The following is a 25,658-nucleotide window of genomic DNA, read 5'->3' on the forward strand; positions in this document are numbered from 1 at the left end:
ATTGCCTCTTTTCTTGTAGTTCACATCCTTCACGCTGCTCCTCCCCTCCCCTTCTTCTTCTTCTTCTTCTTCTTCTTCCTCTTCCATTTTTCTACATGAAAAAGGTTTTCTGTAAATACCATAGTACTTAGTTGATAGTTTCGGGATTAAACTGCACCAAGGAAATTCTGTGAGGGCAAAAATACTAAGACAATTCCTTTGCAAAAACCATGGCAAATTTTCTACTTCCTCTTTCCAAATCCTTCATTCAGATGAATGCAGAATCAATCAGTGCTGTCATTGCTGAATTGTCGGGTAAAACTGTCAATGTGCATGACATCCTTGCAAATTTCCTGTTACATGTGAATTACATGGGTATCTTAACAGTATGCAGCACATATATTTCGTATCTATGTTTGTCTTACTGAGTTGCACATTTCTCAACTTTGTTAAAGATGTTTGAGAACATTACCTTGTCTAAATATGGAGCTCTTTCTCCTCTTTTATATCCTTTTTGTACTTTGTTAATTTCTGCATCTCTTCCCTTTGCAATGAATGTTACCTTGTTTTGTCGAAAATATTGTGGTCTTGCTTCATGAAAGAAGCAAAGCATATGTAGGTGTCCCACTAGATTTATCATTGCTTGTGCTTCTACTGAATAATAAAAACAACTTGATTTTCTGCCTGTGACATGAGTCAACATGCCCCGCAGGAGGCATTTTGTAGTACGTATTATTTTAGAAAGGAGGATGGTTTTTTTTCTGTATGGAAGTGTGCACAATCTCATGAAGATAGATGTAGGCTTGTGTCTAGTTATGCCTGAATAAGTTTCCATTTGATGAACTGGTGCATGGTTTTATGTATTTTTTTCCATCACTATCATGTGCACATGATGCTAAATAGGTCCTGAATCATCGACTATCTGAGTGCTACTTTGGAGAGAGATTTTTTAACAAATGAAAACATCCAGTCACCACATCTGTACTCTACTCTTTAAGTATCAAAGATCAATGATACATGACTTAGAAAACTCTATTATGAAGAATTAGGTTAATAAGATGCTCTATCACCTAGTTAGGGAGACTCAATACACTGATTGTAGTCCTGATTTGTTTTCGTCACTGCCTCTTTGTTTGGTTCTTTTTTACAGATATGGTATGCACCAGCCAGTCCTCAAAGCAAGAGGATTGAAATCAGATTTATTTATTGTGTTTGTATCTTGTGATAACTAATTACAACTGTACTATGATGTGAGTAGAATGTTATTAGCTTTCTGCTCTGTGCTAGTTTCACGAGGTGCTGCAGCAGCAGTGTTTTTGGAAGCTTGCATCCAGTTAGTTTTGTAGCACTTGTCCAGTGTCTTTAATTACCTCGTGTGGACCATTTTTACAGAGCGGCCCAGCCCAGGCGCAGAGGAGGATCACATGGAGGGCAACCTTGTGAGGAAACACGAGTGGGAAAATACCACAAAGAAAGCATCAAACAGGTAGGGCCCATGACACTCAGTTTATTTCTGGAGCATTTCGGTGCACAATGGATTATCTTCAGTCTACTCTGCACTTAATAAATTAAATGGTACATTTAAATTAAAATGAGGTGGAATGACTGACCATTGCTTACCTTTATGAGGCAAAATTCCAGGTACAGCAAATACCCATTTAAAAGAAGAAAAACCTGTACAAACAGTATGCGTGCCAAGAGAAGCCACAGCAGCTCGTATGTCAGTTGGTGCTGACATTGCAGCCTGAATCAATGATATTGACACACAAAAAGCACTGTTTGCTGGAACTGCTTGCAGTAGTGGCTTGCTATGGCAGTTCACGGTTAACTACTGTCATCCCCGAAACTGCACACTTGTTGACTGTCATAACATTTTAGTTGCTGCAGCTCGATTGTCGAAGGCAGTCTGGGAGTTGTGTTGTGATTGATGTGTGTGGTAAATTCCATGTACATCTTATAGTATTTGAGTTATAATGACAAAAAAGATTAAAAATTTGAACGATTCTTATATTGAAATGATGTGGAATGGAATGAGTCAGCTTGCAGGACACGTATGCATCATGAAAACATTATTAGTTTTAGTTCTACTCGTACAACAAGGATGGGAGGTACACTCCTGTGGTCAGGATGAGGGTAGGCAAAGAGGGACAGGGAGGTGTCAGAAAGAGCAGGTCACAGGTAGTACAAAGCCATATCAAGATGAAATTGCACATATTTTCCCCACGCTAAGACCATTGCATAATAAGAATGGCACAATGTTGGAAGAGAGTGAATGTGCTGGGTTTCCTGCAGGCAGCTCTGCTGCAGTACCAAATAACAGGTGCATCGCAGTGTGGGAGGTGAAATGGTGTGGCTACTGAAAATTAATTACAAAGTTGAAGTACTCAGAAAAGTATTGTTCTTGTGAGTGAAATGTCTAAATTGCACATAGACTCATTGTGAAATTCTGGTGGTATTTGGACCAAACTCATTGTTGTGTACAGCTGTAGGAAATGGTACCGACAATTTGACCGAGGCGCACAGATGTGGTCGGTGCCGTTCGGTAAGAAAGGCTGTCGACATAGACCACTGACATGTGCCTCGGCAATTGAGGAACGTATTTTGCAGGCATTACAGATTTTCCGATGATAAGGGCATTCACACGACATTTTTCAAATGACTGTGCGATCGAGGAGTCAATTTCTGTCGTCGACAGTCGGAAGGAGAGACAGAAAGTTCTGACTGTTATGGAGACTTTGTGACTGTGTTCAAAAGTATTGTCATGTATCTGAATCACTTTGAAGCATAGTACAGTACTCAGTAAAAATTACCCACAGTTGGCCTGTCATAATAATATGGAACTTACTTTTTGAAGTCCCCTTGTACAATAGTAAGCACTCGATATTGAGGTACAGGGTTATGGAATGGTGATGAAATTCCTGAAAAAGTGAGGGAGAACTTTGACTGGTGCACTTAATGAGAAAATGTTAGGACAAAGTGAAGAGTTTCTATACATGAACAAATGGGATGTAGTAAGAATGCTAAGAAAATAACGAAAGAGATAGTTGTGAATTATAAAGATGGCTGAAAACACACAAGACTGCTGTGAAATGGGAGCAGATAGCTAAATACAGAAAACCAGTAGCCAAAGAAGAAAAGTTATTTATAAATGGGGAAGAAAGGACAGCAAATGCAGTGAGGAGATAGCCAAGCAAAGTCGATTGCTAATCAATGGAAAGAGAATTAATGCACCAATTGTGACCTCTCTGTGATGTGTTCCCTGTCATCTTTGTGTACTCCTTTCCTCACTAGAGGTGGGGTCTGAGTGACTTTCCCAAATCTATCCTTCCTTTCTCCACAAGGAAGTAACTATTATTTCCGAAAGCCAGGAAGGTCTCACTTTTACATTTGTTTACATGGGGAGGAAAAAGGAAAGGTTGGAAAGGACCACTTGTTGAGAGGAAGGCAGCTGTTTCGAGTATGAGAGTGCTTGTGCCTTCTTTCCAGCCTTCTCCAAATTGACCTCCTCCTTCGATGAAAGAGCTCACGGTTCTGAAAACTATGTATAGTTGTGTCACACTACTGGGAATTTTGCTTTCTGGGGATAAAGTCGTGGACAGCCATCCTGTCTTCCATTATTTTCAAGTTTTCTCCAGTGAATATTTCTTGTCGCATTTTTTAACTACAGTTCTGTTGCAGACAGGCACAAGTAAAAGACATTTACATAAACTTTTCGGCCACAACCATCATCAGTAAAAGAGAACAAACACCTTTCATACACAAGAGCAAGCTCACCTCGTGCACACGACCATCAATTCCAGTATCTTATGCCAAAATGCAACTATCGCGTGGGAGGCAACACAGTTCACAATTAATTTAACAGATAACTTATTCTATGAGATAAAAGAAAATGCAGTTTTGTGTGTCTTGTCTGTCGTAAGGTGTCACTTGATGAGAAGTGACTGAAGTTGTTACTCTGTAAATACTCTTACGAAGTGTCTGAAGTGCATATGCAGGAAGCTAGTTAAGGTTGGGATGGATGAAAGTTGTAGTTGTTGTTGTTGTTGTTGTTGTGGTCTTCAGTCCTGAGACTGGTTTGATGCAGCTCTCCATGCTACTCTATCCTGTGCAAGCTTTTTCATCTCCCAGTACCTACTGCAACCTACATCCTTCTGAATCTGCTTAGTGTATTCATCTCTTGGTCTCCCTCTACGATTTTTACCCTCCACGCTGCACTCCAATACTAAATTGGTGATCCCTTGATGCCTCAGAACATGTCCTACCAACCGATCCCTTCTTCTGGTCAAATTGTGCCACAAACTTCTCTTCTCCCCAATCCTATTCAATACTTCCTCATTAGTTATGTGATCTACCCATCTAATCTTCAGCATTCTTCTGTAGCACCACATTTCGAAAGCTTCTATTCTCTTCTTGTCCAAACTATTTATTGTCCATGTTTCACTTCCATACATGGCTACACTCCATACAAATACTTTCAGAAACGACTTCCTGACACTTAAATCAATACTGGATGTTAACAAATTTCTCTTCTTCAGAAACGCTTTCCTTTCCATTGCCAGCCTACATTTTATATCCTCTCTACTTCGACCATCATCAGCTATTTTGCTCCCCAAATAGCAAAACTCCTTTACTACTTTAAGTGCCTCATTTCCTAATCTAATTCCCTCAGCATCACCCGACTTAATTAGACTACATTCCATTATCCTTGTTTTGCTTTTGTTGATGTTCATCTTATATCCTCCTTTCAAGACACTGTCCATTCCATTCAACTGCTCTTCCAAGTCCTTTGCTGTCTCTGACAGAATTACAATGTCATCGGCGAACCTCAAAGTTTTTATTTCTTCTCCATGAATTTTAATACCTACTCCGAATTTTTCTTTTGTTTCCTTTACTGCTTGCTCAATATACAGATTGAACAACATCGGGGAGAGGCTACAACCCTGTCTTACTCCCTTCCCAACCACTGCTTCCCTTTCATGTCCCTCGACTCTTATAACTGCCATCTGGTTTCTGTACAAATTGTAAATAGCCTTTCGCTCCCTGTATTTTACCCCTGCCACCTTTAGAATTTGAAAGAGAGTATTCCAGTCAACATTGTCAAAAGCTTTCTCTAAGTCTACAAATGCTAGAAACGTAGGTTTGCCTTTCCTTAATCTTTCTTCTAAGATAAGTCGTAAGGTCAGTATTGCCTCACGTGTTCCAGTGTTTCTACGGAATCCAAACTGATCTTCCCCGAGGTTGGCTTCTACTAGTTTTTCCATTCGTCTGTAAAGAATTCGTGTTAGTATTTTGCAGCTGTGACTTATTAAACTGATAGTTCGGTAATTTTCACATCTGTCAACACCTGCTTTCTTTGGGATTGGAATTATTATATTCTTCTTGAAGTCTGAGGGTATTTCACCTGTCTCGTACATCTTGCTCACCAGATGGTAGAGTTTTGTCAGGACTGGCTCTCCCACGGCCGTCAGTAGTTCCAATGGAATATTGTCTACTCCGGGGGCCTTGTTTCGACTCAGGTCTTTCAGTGCTCTGTCAAACTCTTCACGCAGTATCATATCTCCCATTTCATCTTCATCTACATCCTCTTCCATTTCCATAATATTGTCCTCAAGTACATCGCCCTTGTATAGACCCTCTATATACTCCTTCCACCTTTCTGCTTTGCCTTCTTTGCTTAGAACTGGGTTTCCATCTGAGCTCTTGATATTCATACAAGTCGTTCTCTTATCTCCAAAGGTATCTTTAATTTTCCTGTAGGCGGTATCTATCTTACCTCTAGTGAGATAGGCCTCTACATCCTTACATTTGTCCTCTAGCCATCCCTGCTTAGCCATTTTGCACTTCCTGTCGATCTCATTTTTGAGACGTTTGTATTCCTTTTTGCCTGTTTCACTTACTGCATTTTTATATTTTCTCCTTTCATCAATTAAATTCAATATTTCTTCTGTTACCCAAGGATTTCTACTAGCCCTCGTCTTTTTACCTACTTGATCCTCTGCTGCCTTCACTACTTCATCCCTCAAAGCTACCCATTCTTCTTCTACTGTATTTATTTCCCCCATTCCTGTCAATTGCTCCCTTATGCTCTCCCTGAATCTCTGTACAACCTCTGGTTCTTTTAGTTTATCCAGGTCCCATCTCCTTAAATTCCCACCTTTTTGCAGTTTCTTCAGTTTTAATCTACAGGTCATAACCAATAGATTGTGGTCAGAGTCCACATCTGCCCCTGGAAATGTCTTACAATTTAAAACCTGGTTCCTAAATCTCTGTCTTACCATTATATAATCTATCTGATACCTTTTAGTATCTCCAGGGTTCTTCCATGTATACAACCTTCTTTCATGTTTCTTAAACCAAGTGTTAGTTATGATCATGTTGTGCTCTGTGCAAAATTCTACCAGGCGGCTTCCTCTTTCATTTCTGTCCCCCAATCCGTATTCACCTACTATGTTTCCTTCTCTCCCTTTTCCTACACTCGAATTCCAGTCACCCATGACTATTAAATTTTCGTCTCCCTTCACAATCTGAATAATTTCTTTTATTTCATCATACATTTCTTCAATTTCTTCGTCATCTGCAGAGCTAGTTGGCATATAAACTTGTACTACTGTAGTAGGTGTGGGCTTCGTTATCTATCTTGGCCACAATAATGCGTTCACTATGCTGTTTGTAGTAGCTGGATGAAAGTTAAATAAATAAATTATAACAGATAAATTAATGATTGTTCTGGTACTTTTGTGTGCATTCTCTCCCAATGCTTATGAAAGAGAGTTTGCCAGATTCTATTGTCCCCAGACTTTTTCTGTTCTCAGGTTAACCCTTCAGGAACAGATTTTTTTTATAGGAAGGAAAAATTTATTTATGTGGTAATGCTCTTAGGTGATTTTTCAGTAATTTTAGATGCAAGATTTATACAAAAATATGTGCCTGTTTTCAGCACATACTTTGTGCATTTTACGGACTCAAATAACTAATTATGAGATATTCTCTATTGTAATAAATAGTAATATGCTCATTCAAGAAGTAGCAAGCAAAATAACAATAACAGTGTTTAATTATACAGTGGAATATAGTGAACCAACCACACCTGTGTATTGTGGTGGTCACTAAGTGTTGTGCACTGCTGTATTGACCTGATGATGTTTTGATAGTGATGCCCAACAGTTGGCAGCACTTGTGCATGATGAAAAGATTGAACATTCAGTAAAATTGTAGCCAGAGGTCCTGAAAGCGTTAAATGACTGACTATTAAATCTGATATTTTGCTTATATTGTTGTTTGTGTGTAGGTCATGGGACAAGGTGTATGCAGTCCTCAGAGGTAACCTGCTAATGTTCTACAAGGACCAGAAGACGTACAAGACATCACCCGACACCTTCTTCAAGGGAGAAAGCCCAGTTGATTTGCGTGGAGGTGCTTGCCAAGTTGCCTCCGATTACACAAAAAGAAAGCACATATTTAGGGTGAAGTGAGTAGCAATTCTTCCTGTCAGTGCCTGCTGTATGTAAATAATTGACTGTGGGATGCAACATATTTTTGATTATTATTATTATTATTATTATTATTATTATTATTATTATTATTATTATTATTCATATTCTGTAGTAGACAATGGTTACTAAATATAAACCTACATACCCATCCTCCCTACTCTCTCCTGCCCCCCCCCCCCCCCCACCCCCACCCCCCTTTCTGTCGAGGCTATTGTACCATGGAATTATTTGTAAACTGATAATACATGAATGAGTTAGACTTTTCCTACTAACATAGAACCAATTATTACACATTTATATGAACTTTATCTGATTATAAAATGCTCTTATAATTGTTGGTACCTTCTGTATGGGTTTGTAGAAAACAAGATACTACTCATTCATAAAAAAAAAGCAGGATACAAGAGACACCTACAATTATAAAACGTTAATTTCACATGCAGCAAAAATACTCTCATCCATAATTACCAAACAGAGTAAAATGGAAAATTGAATATAATTTGAAGATGAATTTGGTTTTAGACAGAAATGGGAACAAGAGAAACCATTGTAGCACTTGATAGCTTGCTTGCGAGGTGTCAAGAATCTAATATTGTACATAGGTATTCTTTATTGATTTAGAAAAGACATTTGACTGCATTGCCTGAAATATATTGTTCACAATTTTGAAAGATAAAACACATACAAAACTGAAGTGTAAGGATAGTGTTAATAGAGAGCAATACGAAACCTAAATTCGAAAACAGATAAGACAATTGTCATCATATTTGTTTAACATTTTTGTTATAAAATCTATGAAAGTTGTAAAAACAAAATCATCTGGAATTTAGATGAAGTGAGTTCTCTCTCACTGCAAAAAAATTGCAGGTGATGTATACATTCTAAATTTGCAACAATACAGAAATATTTTGAACTTAAAATTAATAGGAAAAAAGGAAAAGAAAAGAAAGAAGAAAGAATGAAATGAATTTGTGATAGTAAGCAAATCAAAGATTAGAGGAAAACCTAACATCAAAATTTAAAGAAATAAAATGGCAAAAGTTGATAATGTTGTTGTTTAGGAACATTAAATACACTGCATGAACAAATGTTGCATTGAAACCAGAAAAAGGATTGCAGCAGCAAAGTATAAGAAGACAACTACTAGAGAACGAGTTGTTTGGTATTGAATAGAAAAACAATTTGTCAAAGTGCTTCTGTATGTTTGTGAAAGGTGGATTCTCTCTCTTCAGTGACTGACAGATGGTGCTTATACTAGATGGAAATGTTGCTTGGAATAAAGTTAATGAGAACCAGCTGGATAGAACAGAAATGTGATGAAGATGTCCAAAAAACAAAACTTTTTGATCATTTATTTAGACACGATAAGCTTTAACATTCATAATGGAAAGAACATTTGTTGGTCAGGCAAGCAAGGGGGTGCAAAAGAAAATAATGGAGTGTCCCTTGGAAGTAATATAATTTTTTATTATCAAGAAATGAATAGGAAAGCACAAAACAGGGAAGAGTGGTTGCAGATACAATGTTGACTATGTAGAAGAGTACATGCTAGTGGACGTTAATTGTTATGTAGTTCAAAACCATAGCATTAGCTATTGAAAGTAAAGTCATAAAGATTCTTAAAAAATTTCTGTGGGACATCCCAAGTAATGTGAAAATTGCTAATATCAGCATTTTAGGATAGTAAAACCAATCTTTTCACACATGCTCACCTGCAGGGAGATGGGGGTGCATTTCTCTATCATTAGTATCATTTAAAAATTTTTAAACATATTCCCAGTATGTTGAAAGTGTGTGTGTGTGTGTGTGTGTGTGTGTGTGTGTGTGTGTGTGTGTGTGTGGGGGCGCGCGCGCGCACACATGCACACTTCAACTTCTTTAAAAATAAATAAATACAAATTTGTACTGTTGTTTTGCGACGTATTACTCATTGTCTCCTTTTCTACACAGGCTGTCAAATGGAGCAGAATACCTCTTCCAGGCACGTGACGATGATGAGATGAACACTTGGGTGTCTCGCCTGTCCCAGCAATGCGAACGTGATGCATCTGCCGGCCCATCACGCTCCCAGACGCTGCCTGCCTCTGGTGACCGCAAGGATGAGCCCAAACGGCGTAGCTTCTTCACACTCAAGAAAAAGTAAATACTGTTTCTCTCCTCAACAGCTTGAGGGAGGGGGGGATGGGGGGTGTACCTGCCTGCACCACTATAACAGTCATATTTAACCACTCTGATGTGGAAGCATGAACCTTGTGTACTACTAACTTGTTAGTAACTGGCTGCCTGTTAATGGCGATCGATGCATGCTCTTTTGCCTCGTGGAACATGTGCTTCGATATTTTTCGTGTCTATCACCACTCAAAGGAAACAGCTGCCTTTTATGATGAATAACATTTGTTATGTCCCAGGCAGAGCTTTTTTTTTTTTTCCCTCTCCCCAACGTTTCATTTTTGTGATAGCCTCGTGGAAGAAACATGAGACTGTGGAGCAGTGAATCCAGGTGTAATTTCTGAAAGTAGGATACCGATCCCAATGTGCTTACATTCATGTTTCCAGGTTTTCTCGTGTACATTAGGGCATCTTACAGGCAATTTGCATGTAAATGTGATAGTTTGCATGCATTTTTTCTGCAGTCATGCTGGAAAAGTGGTTCTCTTTGTAACACTGTGAATTGTAATGTGAGCAATAGGTGAACTGAAAGAATGGGGTCATGCTAAAATCTTAGTGTATCCAACTAATTTGTGAGAGTTGGATTTCCAAAGATTTTTGATACATACGCTAAATTAGTGCGCTTGAATACAGCTTCTGAAAATGGGGTGAGTGTACCATACTGAAAATATGTGCAAGTGCTTTACACAGTACTTTCTGGTGGGAGCGGAGCTGCCACAGTTGTTCTGTGCATTTTCATGCAAAAAAAGGTCACTTGTCAGTGTGTTGTCAATTGCAGTAAGGTGTGGCCATTCTGTCTTGCATACCAGTAACCACATGCACTAATGTATGTAATGTTGATGGACTGTTGTAAATGTATTGTTTTGTGTATGATGGTTAATGTTGGAAAGTTTATAGGCAGTATTTTGTTTGTGTATCTTGTACCAACATTGTTGCAGAACTAACTGGATTTCATATTTAATCAGGAAATTACTATTTCATTAATCCATGTGTAATTAATAAAAAAAAAAGTGGTTGAAGATGAATAACATTGTGGTGGTGTTTTTTCATTTGATTGCAAGCACTTTTCATCTATTGGAGAGTATGAAATATGTTTCCAGAGAGAATGTGGTTACCATTTTGTCAGGGTTACACCACACGTAGAAAAAAACTTGTACAGGTAAAAAGTCTGGGAAATCAGTAAAGTATTACAGTGTGTAGCTAGTTACATAACAGGGAGAAACTTCTGAGACTCTTGTAAATTTACTGTTACTGTTTATGTGCCATTGAGTGCAAAATGTTGAAAAGTTAAGGGAAGAGAACGGGTGATAGCAGCTCTAACACTGCCAGTGAGAATAAAAGTTCATATTTCGTGTCTTGCCTGGTAAGCAGTCCTGGTTCATATTTTGTAGAAAAGTTTCCTGATTTCTTGTTTTTAGGTTATTGTAAATGTGGCTTGCAATAACCGTGATAATTGAATGTGTGTTCTTGCTTGTGTGTACATGTCAGTGCGTGTGCACATGCTTGTCAGACTTTTTGATGTAAACCTGAGGAAATTGCAGTAGATACAAGTGCTTTGGTTATAGTCTTCTGCTATTTAGGTATGGTAGCTGGAAATTTAGACTGTGATGTCAATTATGTTTGTTAAGGTCATCAACACAAAGAGAAGAAACAAGAATATTTGATACAAATGGCATTCGAAATAATATGCCGTAACCTGCAAAGATATCATTGACAGTAGTGGTTTCAGCTGTTTATTAGACATACATTGTGATAACAACTGATGAATGTGGCAAACTTGAGTCTCTGTGGTTCGTGGATCAAATGTGTAGTTTCAGATTACTTCTGTGTGGAAGAAGTGCACATTTTTATATATAAAAAAATATATTGCTGTAAACACTTAAATTATAGGACTATTATTACTGTCAAAACAAAGTATCTCTTATTTTAAATATGATGGTCAAATGCAGCCTGTATAAATAGTTTGCACCCTGGTGTGTCAGGGAAATAGCTATTGTCTATTACATCTCTGAATAAAGAGCAGTGAATAAAAATGAAAATTTGTTCAGCACACGATGGGAGACCTCTTTACTGGGGGTAATATGGGTAATATACTTGGGGGGGGGGGGGTGTTCACTACATGTGTTTACAATAAACTATCTCATAGTGACACAGATTTGCCTTAGCAATTAGCAAGAGTCTGTTTCTTGGAGAATGTTGCCATAACTGACAGCAGCACGAGTTGTGTGTTAGCAGTTAAGCGTTTTTGCTGTGAAAACTGCCTGCCATGTATTTTTCAAAATTTCGTGTATTTGTGTACATGTGCTGTTTCACTCTAAAAATTACATAAATGAAGTCGTGCAAAAGTTGACAGTTGGACATTCTGATAAGTAGCAATTATTAGTATTATTAAAATTTTGAAAATGTATTAAGTGAGCTGAATTGTCAGGTATTGGAAAACTGAAGTTTTGCTTCAGAGAATTGTATTAGTCTAACAAGTTGGTTGGCAGCATAGGGATTTTAGTTTGATGATACCTGGAAAAGTAGAAGGAAGATAGTCATGACATGGTTTGCTATCTTCCATCACTGTTCTTCCTAAAGTATGTGGCTCTGAACAGTCTCTGGGTGGCATGACATAGAACACTACCCATTCCTCGTAAGAGTGGGGTGAAACAGAGTTTCTTTAGTTCAGCATTATTGTGGTTTGCACTTAATGTCAGAAAAAATTTTTAATTGCTGCAGCAAATGACTACTGATGTTGTATAAGAACTGTAAGTATGGCGAAGAGATCTTAAAGGGCTGTTTCACAGTGATCAGTTTCATCTCAGGACAGTAAAAACAGTACCTCAAAAAAGTTCTTCCAGGTGTAATAATGAAAAGCATTTCTTTTGCCAATAATGTTAGGTATGGAACCCTGTGCTAAAATGACATTCGCTAATTAAGTTGTTGTAAGATGGGTATCTTAGCAGCAAACTTCTTTGTATAGAGTCTTATTACATTGTAAGTGTGCAGTAAATAATCAACAAACAGTGATTTTTTGTTGTGGTTTATTCTAAAAAAAATACCATTTATTAGTTAACTATGTGCATGAAATGAAATTCAGTTAAATCCTTCCCCTCTCCCCCCTCACCTCCCCAAGGTACTGCTACAGAAGTTCTTTAAAGTACTCCCCTTTGGCATCCAAACATTTTTTTCAGCTGTTCAGGACTTCACTGTAAGCATATTGAAGGGAAATACATTTGCATTACTTTACAGGAACATCTTGCTTATTTCCTGTTAATTTTTCCTGCCCCCATGTTTCAAGTTTCTGTCATTGTCACCCATCAGATACTAACAGAAAAGATGTAACAGCTAAATAGCAATATGAACATGAGCAGCAAGCTTGGATTAGGCAATTTGGTATTGAGCAAATTATATGGGAATGAGTGACTGCTTGCTGCTTATTCACTGCACATTTATATGCGTACCATCATGGGGTTTCTCTGGACATTCCTATGTGGACAAAAGCAATGGTTGTTACACTATTTTCTTGTGTAATGTTGGTTTCTTTCTGGACTGTTTTTCCCCCATCCCATTTTTATCAGTAGAAAGGAACACCAGGTTACAGCAACATATGTTTGTGTGTGTGTGTGTGTGTGTGTTTTCTTTTGCCTAATTCATCATTCAGAATAAATGTTAAACTCATATCCGACCACCTTATCTCTTTTTTTGCAGATAATATCTTCAGAATCCTGTATCTTCGGTGTTTATTGTTTTCATCCTTCACTGTCATTATTTTTCATTTTCTTTCTCTTTGTGTGTGAGAACATTTTAAACCTTCATTCCAGTTTTTATTTTGGAGTCCATTGTTTTTTGCATTTTTAAAAAAACTCTTTTTTTCATTTTTTTTGTTTTGTTTAATGGAATTGATGTTATTTCTGTGACCCATTGGCACTACAACATTTCTCATTCTGAGTGTCAGCAGAGAATGGCGATAAACTTTTTCCGAGATGCACTGGTCAGGTATGTGTTGCACGCCGTAAAATCAACATTGTACCAACCCCTGTTGTGTTTGAACCTGCATGTCCCTTGAATATAAAAAAATTGAGAGGCCTGTTGAGGACTTTTACTGTTCCAAGGCATAGAATCATAATTGTACTTCTCTATCGTAGTTCAGTGTGATCATAATTTTTATCTTTGGTACCTGGGGGAAGACTTCTTTAAAGTGCTTTTCCATATACTCATTTGCCAACAACTTTATTTTTCTGTAAAACCATGTTATCATGTGAACTTGGACTGGTAAGACCCACACAGACTTCTCAAATTGCCATCTGATCATCCTTCTGGTATATTGTTGGTACAGTTTAGTAAACCACTATTATCATCTGTTTTCAGTTTCTTTCTTGATACAACCTGTCCTTGTACATTTGCTTCTGCCACAAGTTGATGTTCCTACTATATTCCTCAATTTGCTGATCTCGTATGCAATGTTTTGTAATCTGCCAGTTTGTCTTCCATTGCCCATATAACACTTCATTTTCTCAGCAAAAAGGTATTTTCTTTGTAAATTAATACTGAAATAGTTGTATGCCTGCTACATCTAAAGTAATGAATTAACCTCTGATGATTTCATTATAGTTCTTTTCATCACTGAAAACCTGATGGCATGAATTTTCAGTTTAAATCGAGTCTTGTAATTTCCTGGCAAATTCAGTCTCTCTTTCACTCATTTAGTGCTGTAGGTAAAATCGGATGGATTTTTCAGCCTGGGCTTTTGTTGTTTGTATTGATGTTACTTTCTGCATAATCTGTCACTATGTAAGTGAACAGCGTTAAATTACGCACTGCATGTTACTGAGACAGACACCACTGTAATATATATATATATATATATATATATATATATATATATATATATATATATATATATATATATATATATATATATATATATATATATATATATAAAAAACAAAGATGAGGTGACTTACCGAACAAAAGCGCTGGCAGGTCGATAGACACACAAACAAACACAAACATACACACAAAATTCAAGCTTTCGCAACAAACTGTTGCCTCATCAGGAAAGAGGGAAGGAGAGGGGAAGACGAAAAGAAGTGGGTTTTAAGGGAGAGGGTAAGGAGTCATTCCAATCCCGGGAGCGGAAAGACTTACCTTAGGGGGAAAAAAGGACAGGTATACACTCGCACACACGCACATATCCATCCACACATACAGACACAAGCAGACATATTTAAAGACAAAGAGTTTGGGCAGAGATGTCAGTCGAGGCAGAAGTGTAGAGGCAAAGAAGTTGTTGAAAGACAGGTGAGGTATGAGTGGCGGCAACTTGAAATTAGCGGAGATTGAGGCCTGGCGGATGACGAGAAGAGAGGATATACTGAAGGGCAAGTTCCCATCTCCGGAGTTCGGATAGGTTGGTGTTGGTGGGAAGTATCCAGATAACCTGGACGGTGTAACACTGTGCCAAGATGTGCTGGCTGTGCACCAAGGCATGTTTAGCCACAGGGTGATCCTCATTACCAACAAACACTGTCTGCCTGTGTCCATTCCTGCGAATGGACAGTTTGTTGCTGGTCATTCCCACATAGAATGCATCACAGTGTAGGCAGGTCAGTTGGTAAATCATGTGGGTGCTTTCACATGTGGCTCTGCCTCTGATCGTGTACACCTTCCGGGTTACAGGACTGGAGTAGGTGGTGGTGGGAGGGTGCATGGGACAGGTTTTGCATCGGGGGCGGTTGCGCAACTACCCTCCCGACCTGGTACAGAAGCAAATAACCAGAGCCACTTCCTCGTCCCCTCAAACCCAGAATCCCCCACAGAAGAACCACAAAAGTGCCCCACTTGTGACAGGATACTTTCCGGGACTGGACCATACTCTGAATGTGGCTCTCCAGCAGGGATACGATTTCCTCAAATCCTGCCCTGAAATGAGATCCATCCTTCATGAAATCCTCCCCACTCCGCCAAGAGTGTCTTTCCGCCGTCCACCTAACCTTCGTAACCTGTTAATTCATCCCTATGAAATCCCCAAACCACCTTCCCTACCCTCTGGCTCCTATCCTTGTAACCGCCCCCGATGCAAAACCTGTCCCATGCACCCTCCCACCACCACCTACTCCAGTCCTGTAACCCGGAAGGTGTACACGATCAGAGGCAGAGCCACGTGTGAAAGCACCCACGTGATTTACCAACTGACCTGCCTACACTGTGATGCATTCTATGTGGGAATGACCAGCAACAAACTGTCCATTCGCATGAATGGACACAGGCAGACAGTGTTTGTTGGTAATGAGGATCAACCCTGTGGCTAAACATGCCTTGGTGCACAGCCAGCACATCTTGGCACAGTGTTACACCGTCCAGGTTATCTGGATACTTCCCACCAACACCAACCTATCCGAACTCCGGAGATGGGAACTTGCCCTTCAGTATATCCTCTCTTCTCGTCATCCGCCAGGCCTCAATCTCCGCTAATTTCAAGTTGCCGCCACTCATACCTCACCTGTCTTTCAACAACTTCTTTGCCTCTACACTTCTGCCTCGATTGACATCTCTGCCCAAACTCTTTGTCTTTAAATATGTCTGCTTGTGTCTGTATGTGTGGATGGATATGTGCGTGTGTGCGAGTGTATACCTGTCCTTTTTTTCCCCCTAAGGTAAGTCTTTCCGCTCCCGGGATTGGAATGACTCCTTACCCTCTCCCTTAAAACCCACTTCCTTTCGTCTTCCCCTCTCCTTCCCTCTTTCCTGATGAGGCAACAGTTTGTTGCGAAAGCTTGAATTTTGTGTGTATGTTTGTGTTTGTTTGTGTGTCTATCGACCTGCCAGCGCTTTTGTTCGGTAAGTTACCTCATCTTTGTTTTTTTATATATATATATAGATATATATATATATATATAGTCTCAACTGTATGAAGAGTGCATTCACTTCTCATTGTTGTAAATTTTTGCTGTGATACATTAAAATGGAAATAGCTGTTGAAACCTTTCCTTTTGCTTTACTATACAAAATACATATTGTATAGTCTAGGCAGATAATTTTCCTAAACATATATGTATATACATCTCCCAGTCCTCTATACGTGTTACTTTTTGACAACTGTGTGTGTGTGTGTGTGTGTGTGTGTGTGTGTGTGTGTGTGTGTGTAAGGGGGGGGGGGGGGGGGCTTGCTTGCGTGTGTGCTTTTTGGAATAGTACAAAGTGTTGAGCAAGAGCATTGCTTTCTGTGGTTGGTATTGTGAGTTTGCTGTTTGCAAAGTAAATGTAGAACACCCTCCTTCAATACTGCTACATGGTTTTTACTTAGAAAATACTTGGGTCAAATTTGTGCACCACAATCTGAGGATCCATATTCATGACCTTTCAAGTGAATAACAAATAGAAACACAATTGTGCAGTGATTGCCGTAATTAAGTGCATTGCAGTGAGATAGATTTTTTGGGCTGTCTCATTTTTCAGTGGGATGAAATAGTAAACTACCACCCATTGTTTTGTAATTTATCAAGTCACTTTATGTATTAAGTCAGATTTTATGTGAAGCTTGGTGGGGGTATTGCACTTAAGCTTCTGTATCTGAGGATCGTGGGGAGAGGGAAGGCGTCCATTTAATGAGGAAGTGAAACAATTTAGTGATTTGGAATTCTTCAAAGATGGTTGTATTTTTGGTTAAAAGCGTTATATATCTGATGAGAATTTTAACAAGAGACATTTAGGTTACAAATGTAATCATCATTAACTGAACAAAGAAACCTTCCTCCCGCCGCCCCCACCCCCCCCCCTCTCTCCCTGGAATAGGCCCATCATTTCAGAGCTGAGCTTATTATAGAACTGAGAGAAATGTGAATGGAGCAGTACAAATTACTTACTGCCACACACTTCCCCTCAGTAAAGAAAGAAGCTGACTACATTAAGTGACAAAATATATACTGCATGTGCCATCAGATGGCCAGTAAAAAGCTGCTAGCTCAGATATTGCCATTGTGACATGGTTCTGCCTTGCAGCTCCCTTTATAAGTGCCTGGTTACCATTTGCTGCAGTCCACGTAAGGACACGATATTCCACGTGTGACCAGTATCCTTAAGTGGGCAGAGATTGCCATAGTCCTGCTATTAACCAGAATTACCCTCCATTTTCGTTCGTAAATATCAGTGAGCCTTTATTTTTATCTTGGATATTTTTAGTACTGTACTGTCATTGTTTAGTGCATTTTCACTAGCTGAGGTTGTTTGTGAATAAAAATGACAGGTACAATAAAGTCTAACAAAAGCTATTCTGAATGAATTAATTTGGAATCGTAGGGTGACAAGCTTCACATTGTGACTGAATGCATGGAAGGGCGCGGAGCCTTGTTCAAAGATGCGACATACTATTAAATTTTCTATTATAAATATGCAGGAAAACTTGTGCTGTAACAGATACCTTGCTCTGTTGCATTAAATTTTCCTGGTGCACTTGCGTTATTAATTGATTATGAAAAAAGTTTTCAACAATATCCTCTATTTTTGTAGTGGATATTGTTGGAACCTCAAATTTCCATAATGAATTAAAGTGACAGTTGCACAGAGGACATTGAGTACAACAAATCTGTTGTTAAAGACTTAGTGGTTATCTCTTTCTCTTGATAACCATTTTGAAAAAGTAGGACCTGTTTTTTGCAATTATGACAAGGTAAGTGGAGTGTGTATTGTCTGCAAATGGGAGTGTACTGGTACACAGTATATTGGTTGCCCTATAACAAACATTTTTTTTTTTTTTTTAATTGCAAATTAATGAACCTGGACAAATAATAAATCTTCCTTTATCCTGCCACAACTGTCCATGTGGTGTAGGTGATGTGCAACACACACAATTTCCCAGTGTGATGTGATTCCCCCATTGTCAGTAAAGAAAACCTTTTATCAGAAAACCATGATCCACATTCTGTTCTCCTACACTAGTGAAATTATTTTAATAGGGAGTTAAGACTTATTTTACCTGAGAGGATTTATGACAAATTGTACACCACCAATTTCAGCCTCAATATCTAATTGTACGTTAATAAATTCCCTGATCCAGCCTCTAGACTGAAAATTATGCACTACTAGAAGTCTCCACTTCACACCTCAGTTTATTCTTTAAGAAATACTGATGAAGGAAAAACTTGGGTTTCAGTGGGTACAGTAAAATTGAAATAGTAAACTTTAAAAAACCTAACCAAAACCATATCTTTGACTAGTAGCTTCTCCAGCTTGTTGTTAGATATACGCTGTGACATGTAGCTGCCATTCAAAAGTAATACATATCCAGATGCATTCATAATAATTGCCTCAAAAATCTGAACTGCCAAGACTGTGACACTTTTTTTTTCTCCCCATTCACTCCCTAATTACCCATTGAGTCTAATGGAAATTCCAGACAGTTTGCCACTCATTTTGCTAATTATGCTCCCCTTCTTAGTGCTGCCTATTAACAGGCTCGCATGTTAATATTACCTACATTCTAATGCACTTTGAAATTTTCCTGAATGTTGTGGAGAAATCTCCTGATGAACTGGTCAACCCAGAAACTATATTGAAAGTGCTGTACTGTGGTTAGCCCTTCCCAAAAGGGGTGCTGGGTAGTAAAGTACAACCATAGTTGATGGCTGCTGGGAGAGGGAAACATTTCACATGGGCAAAATTTATCTAAAAACAAAGATGATGTAACTTACCAAACGAAAGCATTGGTATGTTGATACACACACACACACACACACACACACACACACACACACACACAAGCTTTCGCAACCCACGGTTGCTTCATCAGGAAAGAGGGAGGAGAGGGAAAGACGAAAGGATGTGGGTTTTAAGGGAGAGGGTAAGTCTTTCCGCTCCCAGGATTGGAATGACTCCGTACCCTCTCCCTTAAAGCCCAAATCCTTTCATCTTTCCCTCTCCTTCCCTCTTTCCTGATGGAGCAACCGTGGGTTGCGAAAGCTTGAATTTTGTGTGTGTGTGTGTGTGTGTGTGTGTGTGTGTGTGTGTGTGTGTGTGTGTGTCAATATACCAATGCTTTCGTTTGGTAAGTTAAATCATCTTTGTTTTTATAATCACTCACTGAATTAAAATTTGAACAGAGTAATTAACTACTGTCGAAGCCAAACTGGGCTTAACTGATTGTAAAGTGGAGCATTTGGTACAACAAGTTAACCATAATGGTTACAGAAATGAACTAGTTGCACTAAAGAAGTGATTTTGTTTCATCCGTGTATTTAGATTCTCGTGCAGTTGCATAATATAGTTGCAAACAGGCTGCTCTTAAATTATTAAAAGCAATTTGAGTTACACACATTAGTTTGGTCAACCCTTGCCATGCAGTTTTTTGTAGTCCTTCACTCATTTGCCTCTGACACTTTCCTAATTCGAACATTTTCATTTCTGAATGATTGTTCATTGTACATTGTATTGGTTTAAGGAACTGTGTACTGATAGTTTAGTCTCCTTGGAAGTTTCCTGTATACAAAATTCCTTTTTCATTCAGTACAGTGTAAAAACAAAATGGTGGTCTACCTTTTAAATGAGAAATCTGGCAGGAGATGAAATTAACTTGACATGTAATTATTGAAATACTTTTTATAGAATATGTCAGACTGGTGTTGACAGTGTTGATGATGATCATCATTCTATCAACATGAAGTTATATTTTCAATGCATACCGATAAGGTGTCTGATATCCCTGTTCAAAGGGTACGGGAATGGTGTGGGGTTTTTTTTTTTTTTTTTTTTTTTTTTTTTAAAAAATTGTTCATCTCCCTCAAGACGAGCAAAGGACTAATTCTCTCTTGTAATATAATTAAAATATGTGAATCCATTCTACAATTTAAGTTACATCTATATGTACAGTGTTGAATATAAATTTAGTATGAATTTTAAATACACTCTTGTAGCGCTCTCTCTCTCTCTCTCTCTCTCTCTCTCTCTCTCTCCCCCCCCCTCCCTCCCTCCCTCCCTCCCTTCCTCCTCCTCCTCCTCCTCCTCCTCCTCCTCCTCTACCAAGCAAGGTAGTGCAGTGGTTAGCACACTGCATTCGCATTTGGGAGGATGACTGTTCAAACCAACGTCCGGCCACCCTGATGTAGATTTTCCGTGATTTCCCTAAATCGCTTCCTGCAAATGTGGGGATAGTTTCTTCAAAAGGGCATGGCCAATGTCCGTCCCCACCCTTCCCTAATCCGATGTGACCGAGGACATCGCTATTTGGTCCCTTTCCCCAAATCAACCCCCCCCTCCTTGCCACTGAACATTCAATATGTTTTTTCCTTTACAAATAACCCAGGAATGTGAAATACAGTGTTACTGCTTGCACTTCTCTAAATATAGCTCCCTCACAAATAATCGGAATTGTAAACGTCAGTAGTGCTTATTAGCTGTTTGGTGTGTAGTATTTGTGTAGTTGCTTTCTCATTGATTCCTGTTTAAAGTTTTACTGGGCTACTGCATTTCTGTTCTTATTGCAAATTTTTAACAATGTTGCAGTTAATGGTAGTGTGTGAAGAAAGAATCGGAAGGCTCGCCAGAGAGACTCTGCTATGGGTGCACCCAGATTCCATTAAATGGAGCAGTGGTATGCTGTGTTTATTATGCTTCATCAGGGATTCAACATGCAGTCCACTTGGAAGAGAACACATTCACAGAATGTCTGCAAGGGAACATGTAAGCGTGTTGCATTATGGGAGCCGTCACTTGCTTAAAATGGAACATTCACCACTTTATGTATTTTTGAATCATACTTTCATGATATTTGGCAGTCATGTTCATGAAGTTATAAGGAAAAGTGTTAAAGAGAACTTTTAAAAATTAGTTTTAGTAGAGCAAACTCTACTCGGAGTACGTGAATTGCAGGATTAGCTGCCGAACTTCCATTTGATTCTCAGATTATGCTTTGGCTCACATCTGTTTGTTGGTTTACCAACTTTCATAGTGCAGTGAACTTTTCTGGTGGAATGTGCTGGACAGCTTGGTTTAGGTTGCAGTTTATTTTTAATGAACATGACTATGGGTGAGCCAGGTATACATTCACAGCATTAATTTTCATATTGTAAAAAACTTTGCTTTATTTTTTATGATTTCTTAGGCTTACAGTTAAATGTTGGTCATTAAATTCATCTTAAAACAAAAGTATATTGTGTGTATATATATATATATATATATAAATATAAAGAAAGAATTTTTATATATGCTTTTATGTGGTAAAGTTTATACTGAAATTTGTGACTGCTTATGGAGACATACTTCAGCTGTATCTTTATTTTTAATATGTAAAAAATCTTATTTTAATTGAACTTCTGGAGAACACATGCAACTGATTGTACATAGATCATAGAGCCATTGTTCCCATAAATTCATTTTTGACATAAATGTTAAAATTCTTACAAAATTATAGATGCTTATAAAAACTGTGTGTCAACAAAAAACTGTTTTTGCATTTAAATGTTAACAGTAAATAGAAATAATTTTAATTTCTTTACTATAATGTTAATAAAATACAGTAATGTACCTTATTGAACGTTAAAGCTAATACATATATTTTGAAACTGCCCAACCTTCTGGAAAATGCGAAATTGATTGTGGAGACAAGCAGTCCAAATTTTGTTTCCTTTTCTCAATTAATATTAGCTTATTTACAATAATCCTTCCAGTTGCAAGTTTGCAAATGGGATTCTACATGTATAGTGCCTTTTCTCATTCCTCCCTCCATATTCATCACAGGTTGAATAATTGGTTTTTATTTCTTATATTCTAAAATACTGGACATCAGTGTGCACTCTGATGGTTGGTAGCATATTTATTTTCCTTGTGCAAGTGCAGTGTAGTACTGATCTTAAAATTGGGAACGGGGTACATGCGAAGCCCCACAGACAATGAACGCAGGTTTTAAGAGACTGGCATTATTGCGTGTCTGTCAAATACTTGTTTCTATATTTCATTCAGTAATATGTATAGAGTTACATAGTGAAAGAAGCTTTACAAGCTAGTTATATTAACTAATCTTGTAAAAATTCATACTTTTTGATCAGAGTTCCTATTCTACTCTCTGCCAGAGGTTTATTAACAATTCAAGAATGAGGAAATCGAGGAAGGTTTAGCAGTAGTACAACATTTCTGGATGAAAATGTTCCAAAGCTACTACACTTGCACAAGCGAAAACATTAAGTACTTTTATCATCTGTTTCCCTCTGGATGATGTAATGTCTAAAGGTTTTATACAAACTGTGAACACAGTTGAAAGAAGAGGAGAGAGAAATGTATAGTAAATTGACAGGGGCTATGCTGCACTATTAATTGCTGGAGTAATGGATACTAATGGCATTGGTGCTTTTTGTTGAACTGGGTGTAAAAGAAGTTGCATTGGGTGCTGGCTGGGGATGTTCTGAACAGGGAATAGCCTAGTGCCACATACAATGTAGATTTGTTGTCCACTTGTCTACAGTATGCTAGGCATGACAGTCGTTCCTTGGTCTTTTTTATAATCAGTTCCCATATAACTGTCTAATTTCAGATTTGGAATCTTGTGTGTCACAGTGCGGATATCGTGGAAAAACGGTCATCTCAAACAAAATGTTTAATTTTGTATTTGTATTGTTACTTAGCTTTGCTGGAATAAATGAAGTATGTGAATGTGTGAGTGGTTCAGAATAAATTTGCGGTTATTACTTTATTAGTTCATGATTGTGCACCATGGCAGGCACATTTTTACACTCGAAAATGAGGTCTGGATTGACAAACTCTTACTGAAACTTTTGAGCTCTAATCTGACTGAATGTTGTTTATACTTGAGAATATTATAATCACTGCATTCCTGCTTTTAATCCAGGCAGGAGAAGAAAGTTTCACACGTAGTAAAGCAGCATTGCGTATTTTGAAGGATACTGTAGCTTCTTTTTTGAACTTTTCCCTACATCTTTATGTATTTGTCAACAACACGACAGAACTGAACTTTTGGCACAGGCTCGACACAGCACTCTCTCTCTCTCGCTCGCTCGTACTGTTGGCCACTAGAGGTGTGTCTTTCCTCAGTTTCCAGTTGGCCCTCGCCAGTTTCCTCTTGAGCCACAGTTTCCATCCTCAACGTAGACTTTCGGCTCAGATTTGGACGTTTGTATGTAAGGAAACTAGAAACCACACTTGATTAAAAACAAGAAGTTATGTATATGTATTGTTGGAAGAATGTTATATTCTGCTTTCAAGTAAAATAAATATATATATTGATATGTATAAATGAATAAATGCCACATTTTCTACTTTGGTGTATTATTATCATTATTATCACCACCACCACCACCCCATTAAAAGGACTAAAACCATATGTTGTAGAGCTAAAGGGTTCAGGTTAGGAGATAAAATATATATCAGATATTTACCATCAGGCTTAACAGACATATTTTGACATTATTTGTTTATTTTTTCTAAGGAATATGGTTTACCAAGAAACTTAATGGGGGGGGGGGGGGGGGGGGTGCGGTGCAACAAGCATGGCAAGTATATGATCAGATGTGAATTATTGAAAAAACATGGGAGGAGGCAGTGGCCAAATTGTTTAACATATACATGAAGAGGTGCTATTTCCTCCAAGCTGTTTGCAATAATAGTTAGGAAATTATATGAGAAGTGAATGAAAATGGAAAAGATAGCAACTCTAATGAGGGACCACATTTGATATATTCAATTAATGTAAAAGACCTGGCAGAACTGGAAGCAGTGTTGCAATCCAGGGACCTATCTCACAATGAGTTCGAGAGTGAACTACTACTTCCTCCTTACAATATATCACTATATTTTACATTTTATTTTGACACAATCTGTATAGTTTCACTTTTAACTTCTGAACATCTTTTTATGATTATATAAGTTGTAGATCTGAAATCCTCGTTAAAGTTAAATTTTACCATGGCAAAAGATTAACCCTTTTAAATACCGCAGTGAAAAGCCAAAAAAATATATGTTGATGGTATGTGACGATGCTTCCTAGAGTGCTCCACTGGAAGTTGGGGATTTGGGAGTAGGTTGATGCAGAGAGGGCAGGGTTTCACGTCTGGTGTTTGTATACTAGGTGACAAAAGAAATAGGCCATGGTCTGCGGCAAGTTTCCATTCTCCTGCTACTGGAGACATCTTGGATACTATAAAGCTCTTGTTAGTTACTTTTCAAATGTAAGGAAACAACATTAACAGAAAAAGAGGTCTGAAGTAGACAAGTTGTGGCCTTTAATGCTGAATAAAGCAGAACCATCTTCTGCTGTACAAGCTCTGTAACACGCTTTGGCGCAAATCCACAATACTCGGTAGTGGTTGGACGGTATCACAACCCAACCATTGCACGGTTACTGATAAGCAGGTAAGCAGCTTTGTTAGCTAAAAAAGTTTGTTTCAAAATTAACTTATGAACACTTATAGCCTCTGATGATTTCTCCCACTATAGGTGATGAAATGTTAAGTATGGAAAGGTACCTTTGAATTCAGTCTAACGCATATAAAACCAGTGTTGCCAAGGATACAAAACAATGATTCTTAATATACCAGAGCTTAATTCATACCTTTGAGCTCTGTATCCAGTGAAATTGATATAAAAGCTAATTGAAAAATTGATCTTTTGTATCCCGCGTAGAAGGCGGCATGTGGGTCTGCTCCAGTAAACTGAAGGGTAGGCCGAATGTAGGAAGTGAGTAGGAGCAGGAAAAGGTAAAACACATCAGTACTGCAAATACAGTTAAAGCACCTTTACTAGTGTGTAAACATATGCAAACATATTACATAACTTTAGATGATGAGCACGTAGGTGCGACGTCATAGATCCATCGTAACTGATGCAAAGTCTCGATAGAAAACTAAGCTGAAACGATGTTTCCTGGCTGCCTACTGATGAAATGGGGCAGAATCTGTAGCGGAGCTCGTAAACCTGCACAGTGCCTGTTAGAGGGCACTATCGTCGGTGTCGGTCGTAGTGCCAACTTGAATACTTGCACCTACGCTGTGGCATCGTGGCTATTAATAACCCAAGATCCAATAGTGCTCT

At 38.3% G+C, this 25,658-nt stretch overlaps 1 protein-coding gene across 5 annotated transcripts in view; it reads left to right on the forward strand.

The window, feature by feature from the left end:
- LOC126425232 (spectrin beta chain) overlaps positions 1–23,887 on the forward strand; it is a 535,456-nt gene extending 511,569 nt beyond the window's left edge. For all 5 annotated transcript variants that reach the window (XM_050088190.1, XM_050088188.1, XM_050088189.1 and 2 more), the window contains 4 exons: positions 1,372–1,465; positions 7,268–7,447; positions 9,423–9,611; positions 21,123–23,887. In XM_050088190.1, the coding sequence (XP_049944147.1) occupies positions 1,372–1,465; positions 7,268–7,447; positions 9,423–9,611; positions 21,123–21,126 (467 nt within the window). In that variant the 3' untranslated portion in view covers positions 21,127–23,887. The remainder of the gene's footprint in view (positions 1–1,371; positions 1,466–7,267; positions 7,448–9,422; positions 9,612–21,122) is intronic.
- The last annotated feature ends 1,771 nt before the right edge of the window (positions 23,888–25,658 follow it).

This window comes from Schistocerca serialis, chromosome 10 (genome assembly GCF_023864345.2).
Source record: "Schistocerca serialis cubense isolate TAMUIC-IGC-003099 chromosome 10, iqSchSeri2.2, whole genome shotgun sequence".
NCBI lineage: Eukaryota > Metazoa > Arthropoda > Insecta > Orthoptera > Acrididae > Schistocerca > Schistocerca serialis.